At 32.7% G+C, this 13,380-nt stretch overlaps 1 protein-coding gene across 11 annotated transcripts in view; it reads right to left on the bottom strand.

Annotated features, from left to right (window-relative positions):
- Positions 1-13,380, bottom strand: part of Myo9a (myosin IXA) — a 293,301-nt gene that overhangs the window by 123,617 nt on the left and 156,304 nt on the right. For 10 of the 11 annotated variants that reach the window (XM_021727982.3, XM_040275557.2, XM_021727978.3 and 7 more), the window contains exon 15: positions 1,126-1,245. The exons of the other annotated variant lie outside the window; for it this stretch is intronic. In XM_021727982.3, coding sequence (XP_021583657.1) covers positions 1,126-1,245 — 120 coding nt within the window. The remainder of the gene's footprint in view (positions 1-1,125; positions 1,246-13,380) is intronic. 11 annotated transcript variants of the gene reach the window in all.

Genomic DNA, 13,380 nt, shown 5'->3' with positions numbered 1-13,380 from the left:
AACTGTGCTTTTAGGAGCTCTACTTATATTCTTCCTTTGCTGACACCAGATGATACTAATATTTCAAGGGAATTTCAATCAGAAAACTGAAATTAGCAAACTAACCCTGTAGCAAATTATTAAAAGTTCAGAAACAATTTGTAAGTAAATTCAGTCCACTATACACAAATTACTGAGGTAGGTTTTGAATATTCTGAAGGATCCATTTGTTCTCACAATAGCAACAGACTAATAACTATAATCTCACAACAAGCAAAATAATCAATTATCATTCACAATGAGTATATCAAATAAAATGCAAAAGAGGAAATGGGGACAAAGCGCATCTTTTACACCAGTTTTATAAAAAGAACATATCCCATGGTTCTGTTAATCTTCCTTATGCTGAAACATCAGTGTGGTAGCTTTGCTCTAAATCAGATAAAAGAAGGTCTGATTGGAGGTCCTCAATGGACCTAAACAAATTTACCAGCATTGCTAATCTTGGAAATCAAGCATAATGAAGCATAAAAATGAGCCAGATTCAGAAAGGAGTTTAAGGAACTTGGAAATGTTGGCCATCAAGATTATAGTGATAATTTGATGATTGCCTGCATGTGTTAAGACTTACCAAATTGTGTTCTTTCATGCAGGTTATTTTACTTCAGTGATATCCCAATAAGGATTATTTTTTTTAATAAGGAAGGTTAAAAAAAAACATTGTTTATTTTTACCCATCACTCAACTACTTGAAAGACAAAAATGAAAACCAATTCAGTAACTGTGACCAAGTATAATTAACTCAATAATCACTGGCAAATAGGACAATCACCAAGTTAAGAAAACAGGTATCACAAAGATGTTGTTTCCGCCAAAAACTAAGAAAATAAATATTAAAATTCTTAAAAAAAAAAAAAAGAAAGAAAGAAAACAGGTATCTTGGCACTTTGAATCACTAAGTGAACAGGTATCTCAGCACTTCCAGCAAAACAGTGAAGTCTCGGGAACTATCCTGAGACTGCTCAAAAGATTATGGAAGTCATATTGCCTGTGCAAACTATGTTCCACCTGGTGTAGAATGCTCTTGGTTTCCATTTCCAAATGGCTATGTGACAACACAGAGTTTATCAGGATTTGCAGCCTTACTGTACTTCTCTTCCTTGCACCTCTGCAGAATCTCTAAGCTCCTCTGGTGGACTGGGTGTTGAAGAAAGCTAAAACTATCCATACTTTTCAAAACCGCACATGGCGCTGTATCATCATGTCCTTAGGAAGCAAAAGGGGGGAAAAAAAAAAACAGAGAAAAGAAAAAGACAATTAAGTAAGCCCAAACCAATAGAGAATCAAGGACAATGCTGCCAACTATTTTAAAAGTGTAAAAAAAAAAAATATTGAAAATAGAAGCTAAATGTAAAGAATTTTTCCAGTTAATTTGTAGAAATTACAAACAAATAATTGAGAAAAATAAAGGTTTTATTTTGCTTTATCATTTATCATCTATGTAACTTTTTTCTATTATTATTAGGGTTCTTTTCAGGTATTCAAACTGTCCTGTTCTTTTACTACTCAAAGTACTGTGAGTTAATTTCTAAACTAAAATTCTAGAGACATATCAAAAACAATCTGTATATTAGTAAACATTTTTTAAATAGACTCACTTTTATTGGGTCTGAAATATCATTACCATATAGTTGGCAACACTGATGAAACCCACAAAGAGAAATATACCCAGAACAATTTCCTAAACATTGAAACAATTCTTTCACAAATCCTGCAATTAGCCACACTTGTAGAAATTCCAACAAGTGTACAGTGATTTAAAGTGTGAAGAAAAGCACCACAGAGCAGGGAAAACCAGTAGGATTTTTGAATTTATAAATCTGAATATAAAGCTGGAGAAATTATAGAATACCACCAATTCTTATTAGGAAAGTGAGGCAGAAATCAGCAACCCAAAGGAAAGGGAAAAGAGCACATTCAAATAAAGATCAAAACCTCAAATCAGTAAGTCACACTAACAATAAAAGGGAGGACTAGTGATGTAAATATTAGCAATAAATGGATTTAAAAGAGAAGGGTTTCCAGGCTTTGGGAGAAGTATTCACCATTTATTCAAAGATCACTTCTAGTGTTAGGGCATAATGTTCAAATTTAAATAGCCTTGCCTTTAAAAAGCAAAAGTGCATAATTTAAAAAGTGGGTAAATTACATAACACAAATAAGTAAAAGTTCCATTAGTGCTCTTTATTGTATAATTAGGAATTAGATACAAAGTAATAACTACAAATAATTCTCAAGACAGAATCATTTTAAAGATTAACCCACTTTTGTCTCATCATCCCAGATTTCGAACACCTATAAAAACTTAAATATAGCATATGTTTATATCTTATAAGAATATAGTTATAATGTAATATAAAATAATAAACTCAGGTTTATGATTTCTAATCTATTTTCAACATACCTATGTCAATTTCATTAAAATATTCACAAAATTAAAAGCTTGAATTTAATGGACTAAACAGAGGAAAAGTAATTCAAAGAGGTTTGCAGAGTATTTTTTAATCTCACTGTAATTCCCTAAATTGGATATCTAAATCCAAAGAAAAGGTATCTACATTTAGCAAAGGAATTAAATTTATTACAAATAATAAGTCAGGATAATAGTATACACAGAAGCAGGTTTTTTTCAAAACAAAATGTGTTCAAATGTTTCATATCTACAACAAAAAATAATAAAACATTATATATCATTTGCCCAATGTGAGAATCAACAGCAGTAAATTTTCAATGTTTCAAAAGGAGACAGTTACAACCAAGTTTATCATCATTTCATAACCAAAAGAAACCTTGGTAAAAATACTCTACTCCCTTTGCTACCAGTAATTCCCACTTAATGGGTTGCTTGGAGAACATATGCTTTCAAAGACTAGCCTGCACTTTGTTAAGGTAGACGAGTTGAGGAAAAAACACCTGGTAAACTCCACTCATACTCTGTCCAAATTGTAATTTTAAGACGTTATCACCAAACTTGCCCTTCCATAACTAATTTGGTAATCTGCTAGTCAGAAATAATTCAAGAAGATTATGACATTAAAGTGTGCTATTAAGAGCTCACTAAATTATAGTATAGAGTTTCCAAAAATCATTCAATAGTCACGAACTCCCATTTCCCATCTGATCAATTACAGTGTGGCAGTGTCATTTGGATATGAGTACATGTTTATCTATGACTGTTTTGTGTCTGAATACATGCCTAAATTAGGTTTTGAATGACCTCCATTTATTTTAAACATTATACTTCCAGACCACAATACTATTTCTATATTTTAATATATTCTTCTTGTTTGTTGTGTGTACCAACTCCTTGTTAAGGAGATATGATTGTTCTAGGATAGTTTATAAGTATATTTTCAGGAAAGGTTTTTGTTTAGGGGGAGGGAGGAGTTTCAGGAACTGAACTCAAGGGTGCTTAATCACTGAGCCACATCCCAAGTCCTTTTTATTTTCTCTTTTGAGACAGGGTCTCACTACATTGTTTAGGGGATTGCTAAATTCTTAAGGTTGAATTTATAGTACTCCTGCCTCAGCCTCTCCAGTTGCATGGATTACAGGCATGTACCACAGCACCCAACTTGTAAAGGTTATTTTCTAAGGAGTCTCATCAACTCTAGAGGCTTAGTTAGAATTTGCTTATACTAATTCTTAATTGGGATAATTTCTTAGTTTGAGATTATGTATCAAATATATAGTGCAAATTCAGATCCCCATACTTAAATATGGTGCAGAAGTAAGCCATTGATTTAGTAAAGTTTTTTTTAACCTTATCTAATAAGCTATAACAGCTAAGATTCCTTTTGTTTCTCTATGCAAGGCCACCAGACAGACTTTTTAAATTACTTGTTCAGTAACAGAAAAGTTCAAGTTCTTTGAGGTTTCTGAACCATGAAACAAAGTCTCAATTTCAGCTCCACAGTATCAGTTAGACTAGAGGCCATGTCTCTGACTCTATTTTGCCTAACTAAATGATATAATGATGTATTTCCTCATGTCTAACTTTTTTCTCATTATATTTTTGACTCATTCAACAGCCTGTTCCCTTGTATTCCTTAATAATAATGTTCATGGTAGGAATACATCATAATTTGACTATCCATTCTTCCACTAATGGACATTTGTGAGTTGCCATGAATGAAGACACATCTGAGCATTCTTTTTTGTGTGGGTTTGTATGTAACAATTTTATTGAAACATAATTCATATATCATACAATCTATATGTAGTTTAAAGTGTACAATTCATTGTTTACTATAATTCAAAGCTATATAATCATCAACCCTCAATCAAGTTTATAATACTTTGATCACTGCAAAAGGATACCCCATTATCTCTTATCATATCCTCAATCTCTTAGTGCCACACCACACTAGGAAAATACTAAATCTCTCTACAGATTTGCCTATTCTGGATAATTCCCACAAATAAAATCATACAATATATGGCCTTTTTATGTTTGACTTCTTTCACAAAGCATACCGCTTTCAGCATGTACCAGTACTTCATTGCTTTTTATGGACAAGTATCATTCCATTGAATGATTATACCACATTTTGTTTAGCAATTCATTAGTTGATAGACATGCACTGTTTCCACTTGTTGGCTATTATGAATAATGCAGAAAAGAACACGTGACTACACCTTTTTGTTTGGACATCCATCTTCCATTTGGGAGGTGTGTACTTTGGAGAAGAAATCATTCAGTCAAATACAATTTTAAATCTAACTTTCTGAGGAATTTGCCAGGCTATTTTACAAAATAGCTGTGCCATTTTACATTTCTACCAGTAACATATAAGGTTTCCAATTTCTCCACATTCTCACCAAAAATTGTTATTACTTTTTTTATTTTGCCATCCCAGTGATGTGAAGTGTTATCTCAATACAGGTTCTATTTGCATCTATATGCATTTCCCTGATGACATATGATGTTGATCATCTCTTAGTTTATTTATTAGACATCTGCTTATCTTTTGAGTAATGTATTCTCAGATCTTTCTCTCATTTTTAATTAGGTCATTAGTTTCTTATAATTGAGCAGTACAAATTAAATATATATTCTAGATACCAGTTCTTAGTCAGAAATGGGCTGTAATTTCACTTTAAAATAAACAAGATCTTTATCAGAAGTGGGATGTAATTTCACCTTTTTGATGTATTCTTTGAGACACAAAAAATTTATTTGATTAAGTCCAATGCATCATCCATTTTTTTTCCCTTTGGTTGCTTGTCCTTCCTTTTGGTGTCATATGGGAGAATGCCTTGCCTAATTCAAATTGAGAAGTTCGAATCCTCTAAGTATTTTATGCCTGCATTGCCAGATCCCTTTCCATATGAATTTGAGGATCAGTTATCAATTTCTGCATAAAGGAAGTTCAAGTTTTGATATGGACTATGGTAAATCTATAGCTCAAGTTGGGGTCTATGCCTTCCAATGCATAAACACACTATCTTTCCACTTACGTTATTAAGTTTTTTCAATGTTTTGCAATTTTCACTGTCCAACTCTTAACAACTTTTATCCACATATATTTATGAATGTTGATCATATAAATGATACACTAACCAATATCATTTTCAGGTTGTTCACTGCTATTATATAAAAATACAACTGATTTTGCATATTGATTTTGTACTCAGAAATCTTATCTCCTCACTTATTAGTTTTAATACTTATGTGTATTCCAAGAATATTCTACACATTATCATGAATCTGTGAACAAGACAGTCTCCTTCCTTAAACTCTGAATGTCTTTTATATCTTATTCTTTGCCTAATTGCCCAACTAAGATTTTTCAGAACAAAATTAAATAAAAGAGGCAGATATCCTTGTTTTTTTTTCTCATCATTCCACCATTTAATAAAAGCTTTGGGTTTTTCATAGATTTCCTGATCAGGTTGAGGATGTTCCCTTCCATTCTTAACTTGTTCAGTGTTTGGGGTTTTGGTTGTTCCCCCCACCCCCACCCCGCCAGTGTTTTGCTTTGTTTTGTTTTAATCATGATTATGTGTTGGCTTTTGTCAAATACTTTTTTCTGTGTTTAGAGTGCAACCATGTGGTTTTTGTCTTTAAATCTACTAACACAGCTTATTATGTTATTATTTAATTTTCATTAAATTGAACCAACCTTTCATTCTTCAAACAATTGTACTAGGTTATAGTATATAATTTCATCTATTGCTAGATTCAGCTTGGTAGTATTATGTTAAAGATTCTCTTATTCATATTCATAAGGAATGTTTTTATAGTATTCTTTCCTTGTGATGTATTATTTGGTATTCAGGTGATACTGGCCTTAGAATAAGATGGCAAGTATTTCCTCATATTCTACTTTTTGGAACAATTTATGAAGAATTAGTGTTAATTCTTCAAATATTTGACAGAATTCATCAGTGAATTCACTTGTCCTGGCTTTTTCTGGTAGGAAATTTGTTTGTTTTTGGTTTATACATTTGCTAATTCAATCTCTTTTGCTCCAAACTCATTCAAATTTTGTTTCTTGTGAAGAGTACTGGTTGGTTTTGTCTTTCTAGGAATTTTTCCATTTCAACTAGTTTCTAATTTGTTGCCATTAATCATTCATGTAACTAACCCTTTGTTACTTCTGAAAAATGAGCAGAAATGTTAGCTTCATTACTGAAATTATAATGTGAATCTTCAGTCTGAGGTTGTAGCTCAGTGGTAGAGCACTTGCCTCGAATGCATGAAGCCCAGGGTCTGATCCCCAGCACCACATAAAAATGAACAAATAAATAAAGATATTGTGTCCGTCTACAACTCAAATACACACACACACACACACACACACACACACACACACATATATATATTAATAATGTGAATCTTCTATTTATTTCATGGTCACTCAAGCTCAAGGTTTTGCATTCTGCTTATCTTTTCAGAGAATTTATTTGTTTTCATTATGATTTTGTAATTTCTACTTCATTTATTTCATATCTGTTTTGTCCTTCCTTTTGCTTAATGGATTTAGTTTCCTCTCCCTTTACCCCCAAGAATCTTAAGTAGAGTATTGGGACACCACTGAAATTGCTCCTTATTGTTCTAGGGTCCTCTGTTCAATAAGTAAAACCTGTCAGGCCACAAACTGACCAGCAAGAATTAGGATGGACCATGTTTGTTTTTAATCTCCCGTCATAACAAAGTATTTTCCAATTTCATTTGTGATTTCTCCTTTGATTCACTACATATTAAGATATTTTTCATCCTTTGTTTATTTCACTATTGCTTTCCTTTATATTAAACTGATGTTTTCTAGTAAGTATATTTAAATTTTTTTTACAATATTATTTTTAGTTTTTACTCAGTAGTTTCCAAGGCAGTTATCTGGATTTAAAAAAAAAAACTTAATTTCAGTAATATATAAAGCCTTTTTCTCCATTCTCTCCCTCCTCTTTTATAGTTTTCTAGTACAAGTTATATTTTTAGAACAGTATGTCCATCAACAGAATGAAAATTACTGCTTTATGCAACTGTCTTTTAAATAAGATTAAAGGGAAGAAAAGTTACAAGTAAAAAAAATTTATTTATTCTTTTTGTAGTTGCATGAAATGTTGCTCTTTATTTTTTCATTTGTATCCAATTTACACTTCTCTAGTGTCGTTTCATTTGGACCACAAGAACTCACTTGGTATTTCCTATGGGGCAGGTTTGCTAGTAACAAAGTCATTTAGGATTTATTTTGGGGGGGATGTCTATCATTTTGAAGGACAGTTTTGATGAAGAATAATAATTCTTCATTAACAGTCTTTTTTTCTTTCCAAATTTTGAATGCCACCCTTGGCTCCAATAGTATCTAATGATAAAACTACTTGTTAATCTTCTTGAGAATCCTTTATACATCATAAGTCACTTTTCTCTCTTGCAAAATGTTCCTAGATATTAGAGAGTTTAATTATTTATGATGCATAAAAAAATCTAACCTCCTTGTAGTTCATGGTGCTTCATGCATTTGTGGATTAATTTGAGGAATTTATAACTATGATATCTTCAAATACTATTTCTATCCCTTTTTCTTCTTTCCTTCTGAACTCCCGGAAGTTGGTATACTTAATGGTGTCCAAAAGGACTTTGCAGTTTTGTTCATTTTGCTTCTTTTTTCCTATGTTCATTAAACTGGATCTCAACTGATCTTTCTTTAAATTCATGGATTCTTCCTTCTACCTGTTCAAATCTACTGTTGAACTCCTCTGGTGAATTTTCATTTCAGTGTTTGTACTCTTTTCCAAAGCATATTGGAGGGAAAAAGGAGTTATAAAATATAAACAAGCATGTATACTGTCTCTCATATTTCACTATGTATCTGCAATATATGTAATTTCTAACTTTTTAGTAATAACTTTGAGACTTTTTTAAAGTTCTTTGTACTCAGTTCCCTTTAGGTCTTTGAACATACTTAAAATAGCTTAAAGTTTTATCTGACTCTCCTAAGGGACAGTTTCTATTGACTCCTTTTTTCCTGTATGGACCATATTTTGGGCTGGGAATATAGCTCAGATGGTAGAGTGCTTGCCTTGCATGCACAAGGCTCTGGGTTCAATCGCCATCACCACCAAAAAAAAAAAAAAAAAATCCTGAATTGGATCACGCTTCATTTTTTTCTTTGCATGTCTCAAAAAACTGTCAAACACTGGATGTATTAAATTGTATAATGGAGCAACTCTAGGAATCAGATTTTCCTTTATCCCCAGTGTTTGCTGTTGATATTGTTTCTATTTTTTTCCTCCCCCTTAAGATGTTTCACATGTGACCACAGAAGTTTCCACTCACTGAGCTTAATGGTCAGCCAATGACTAACCAGAGATACTCTTACATACCTCAAACCGTTAAGTCAATAACTATTGGGGTGAACAGTGGCCTTTGTCAAGGATCAATGTACATGTACTGAGGCATACCTTTAACACTCAGGTAAGCAGTTTACGACTCTGCCTTGCCTTCATTTTCTATTTGCACAGAGACTCAAGGTAACAGATCAAGAACTTCCTGGTTTTTCCTGAGCATGCTTAGAGCCCTGGCATGTATAGAGCCCTATAAAGCACATAACCAACTAAATTTTATGGAATATATCAGAACTTTTCAAAGCCATTATGGACATCTCATTTATCTGCTTTTCGTTTTAAGCTGTTTGGTTAGGCCACTGTTCACCCCAATAGTTATCTACTGTCATAGGCAGCTGCAATGTCCAACAATTGATTTTGATTATTTTTCTTCTGAATTTTTTAGGCCTTTTTTAAAATTTAAGTTGTATACGGACATGATACCTTTATTTTATTTACTTATTTTTATGTGGTGCTGAGGATCAAACCTAGTACCTCACACATGCTAGGCAAGTGGTACACCCCCAGCCCTGATTTTGATTGTTTCTCACAGTGCTTTTGGGCTAAAGGCTGTGGTTCACAGTGGGCAAACTCCAAATCAGGTTGAATAAATTCAGATTTTTAAGTAAAATATTCCAAGAAACAACCCAAAAGATTGAAGAATTCTCTAGAAATGAGACTATGAAGGAATTCCAAACCCTTCTACTTCCTCCAGTGGTTGCCACTCTGCTAAACTTCATCTTGATTCCAGGGTGCTGGTTTTCAGGGTTACCATGGAGCTGGGGAGGAAGGCCTATGAATCATGCACATGAAAACACCACAAAATGCAGTCTTTATTTATAGTTGCACAAACACTTTCTAGATTACTATAGCCTTTAATTTCTACAATTCTAACAAAGTTACTCTGAAACTTTTCATTAGTGTTCTTACTGCTTTTATGGAAAAGATTATTTTTGAAAACTTTTACCTATTTCACTAACACATAATCTAAAACTCTTACTCTTAACCTTCTCCAATATACAAATAATTTATAAATAATGATTGGGTTTTTGCTTTTTAAAAAAAGCAAAAGGATTGTTAAACTAACCAAATAAGTTTTACCACCTGGTCCTCTTTGAAAATAGACCGTCACTAGAATTATTCTCCCACTTGCAAAAGCAAAAGGGTGCTGATTAGAATTATACAGTTCATTGAATAGGAAGCAGTAGAGATCATGTGGAAATCTTAAAACTCTCTACCTGCAGACACTATATGAAAAGCTACAGCTTCTCTCTTTGTTAATGAAGAAAACTGGATAGTACTTTGAACACTCTTGTTCAGACCTCAATACCTTAGCCTACACTTTTTAGACTCACTAAAATGCCTATTTGTCTATGCTTCTATATAAGTCCAACAGAACCAAATAAAGCATCATTGTGCTCCATTCTTCATGATCCTTAAATAGTATTCTCTACTCCAGGTTCTAACCTACTCAGGAGGAGGAAATCAGAGGCAAGTTAAATGACAGAACTCGAATGTCTGTTCTTCATTACCTCATTCACTGCTAACCAAACAAATCATTACTATTTCTCATTCTACCTTGTAGCAAAACAACATGCAATTACTGAAACTGCCTACTTAATGTGACTCATTTAAGAGTATTTTCTGGTTTCAAACAGGCTGATCACTATCATGAATATTCTACAATTATATTTTTATCAAATAGGGTAATTGAAATAATTTTATTTATAGACCTTAAAATGGCATTGTTTCCTTTAATTTGGAATTCTGAACAAAAGAAAAAATAACAAAGTAATCTTTAATCTGGTATTCTCGGCTGTGGCTCAGTCAGCTTAATAAAGAGTAAAGGAGGGAATTACTTCAGAAAATTAGGGAGAGGTTTGTTATTGTTGTTCACTGTTAGGATGCTTCTTTACAATTAGCTCAGAGTTTTTTTTTAATTAGCGCATATTAATTTTAAATAACGGTAGGTTTCAGGCTGGGGGTGGGGCTCAATGGTAGAGTGCTGGGCTCGCATGCATGGGGCATTGGGTTCAATCCTCAGCACCACATAAATAAATTGAATAAAGGTACTGTGCCTATCTACAACTAAAAAAATTTTTTAAAGTCTTTAAAAAAAAGAATGGTAGGTTTCATTGTGGAATATTCATGTACACATATAACATACTTTAAAGATACTGAGAGGAAGTAAAAATATACTACATCATCTTTATTAGAATTATCATTTTTGAAGGGGGGTGGTACTAGAATTGAAGTAACTCACAGGCACTTGACTGATGAGCCACATCCCCATCCCTATTTTTTATTTAAAGACAGGGTCTCACTGAGTTGCTTAGCACCTCGCTTTTGCTAAGACTACTTTGAGCTCTCCATCCTCCTGCCTCAGCCTCCCAAGGGGCTGGGACTACAGGCATGTACCACCACACCCAGCTATAATGGAATTATCATCTTTGACATCTTATTTGCAAAAGATCTGAACTTGGTTACCTTCTGCCTCCCTTACTTTACTTCTACTTAAATAATCTCTAATTCTCCCATTTCATCTTAATATGTGTGCATACTATTTATAGATATCATAAAAGTTCTGAAACTATGGCTTAAATAATTTTAACAGTTAATCTGTTAGTTTCCAATGCTATAATATTCTAACTGTATGATGTCCTTTTATTTCAAACTTACCAAAAGATAGTTAAGTGGGAGGCAAGTTAGAGGAAGCAAAATGCTATGGTGAATGCTGGCAATGGCAATGACACCAATATATCGTACATTTAAAAAAAAAATCACTTTCTGGAGTCAATCTCATTAGGCTTCTGAATGCAAATTTATCAGAGTCCTTTTTCTTTTATACAACATGAAATTTCATAGTTTATCCAAGAGGAAAATCTGGGTGTTATGTAGGTTCATTTATTGATCTAGGTGGTAATTTCAGGGGTGATTATTTTTTGTGCTCTTTCACTGAGCTATATATGTTTGTTTTATGTACTTTTCTTTATGTGTGTTATATTCTAAAATAAAAGAGTTTTCAATAAGATTATTATTTGGAAGCTCTGTAATACCCTTTATTAAACAAGAATCTAAATTCTATCAAGATAGAGAAATTGTAAGTTGTCTTTGTTTGTTTGTTGGTGTTGGGGATTGAACCTACAGGCACTTTACTTACTATTGAATTATATTCCCAATCCTTTTTATTTTGAGATAGGGTGTAGTTAGGTTCTGAGGGATCTCACTAAATTGCTGAGGCTGATCTTGAACTTGCAATACTCCTGCCTCAGATTCCTGAGTAATTTATCTTTTTATATTAGTAACACTACATATCCAGTCAGGTGTAGTGGCACAGGGATGTAAGCTCAGCTACTTGGGAAGCTGAGGCAAGAGGAGTAAAGTTTGAGATCAACCTGTCACAAAAAAAGAAAAAGAAAAAAAGACTGGGATGTAGAGTGTCCCTACGGTCAAAGCTAGGTACCACAAATAAAAACAGTAATATCACAAATCATTTCCCAAATTGATACTAATGAATATAAAACAACTAACTTACATAAATAATAGATCTGTGTGAAGTGACATAATTAGTAGTAAAAACAAAGTTTCTTCTTAGTCAATAACATCTCAACAGGATACTTAACAAAGCTGAGTAGCTTCATTACAAAGCTATCATAACAAGAAAGAAATCATCTTCAAGGAAAAAAAGTTCTTTTAAGTTTGTTATTGTTGTTGTTTGTTTTTTTAAATACAACCTTTTAGAAACGGCAAAGCAGTTTGAGGTAGTTCTTTTATTTTTGCAATTCAAGCATGTTACAGTCTCAAAAAAGAAATTAAATTCAATTATTTTGCCTCTCATTTTAAGGACATTATCTCCCAAGTATTATTTATTTCAAATGTTTAAAAGCTGAGTGTAAAGTTTTATTGCTAGTACACATCTCAAAAAGCCATATAAGTCAGTCTGAAAATAGGGAAACACATGGGAGTATTCTCATACTTCTAAAACGAATGTCTCATCTGCATAGAAAACAGAAAATCCTCACTGTACAGCAATATTCTAAGACTAGTGCTACAATAAGCAATACTGTGATTACAAATATGCCAACAGGGCTATGAAGTTGCTCTCCTACAGTATGTGAAATGGGATATTTTGTGATTTAAGGAGGAAACACAGAGAAAATAAATATCATTTCTGAATTTCAAAGTGAAAATCCAATGAACTGAGTTAAGGGTAAGAGAAAAAGAAAATGAATACTTCATAAACAGATTCTTTTCATATATTATCTGGCTTTAACCTCATAATTCTAAAGGTAGTATTTAACTCCCTTTTATAGAAAAGAAAGACAATTAAGTCACAAAATCAATCAAGACATGACAGTGTATAGGGGGTTCTTTCCACCATATTATATTACCGCCAGGATCCTCCAGGATCCTTTCTTTCTCCTAATTTATACTTTTCATATTAAATTAGGTTTCATTTGTAGTAAGAACTATACATAAGAAAAAAAATAGAGAAAAGCATCAAAATTA

The sequence above is a fragment of the Ictidomys tridecemlineatus genome, chromosome 5 (assembly GCF_052094955.1).
Source record: "Ictidomys tridecemlineatus isolate mIctTri1 chromosome 5, mIctTri1.hap1, whole genome shotgun sequence".
NCBI classification, from domain to species: Eukaryota; Metazoa; Chordata; class Mammalia; order Rodentia; family Sciuridae; genus Ictidomys; species Ictidomys tridecemlineatus.
The sequence above is the reverse complement of the archived record's forward strand: the minus strand, read 5'-3'. Positions and strand labels throughout refer to the sequence as shown.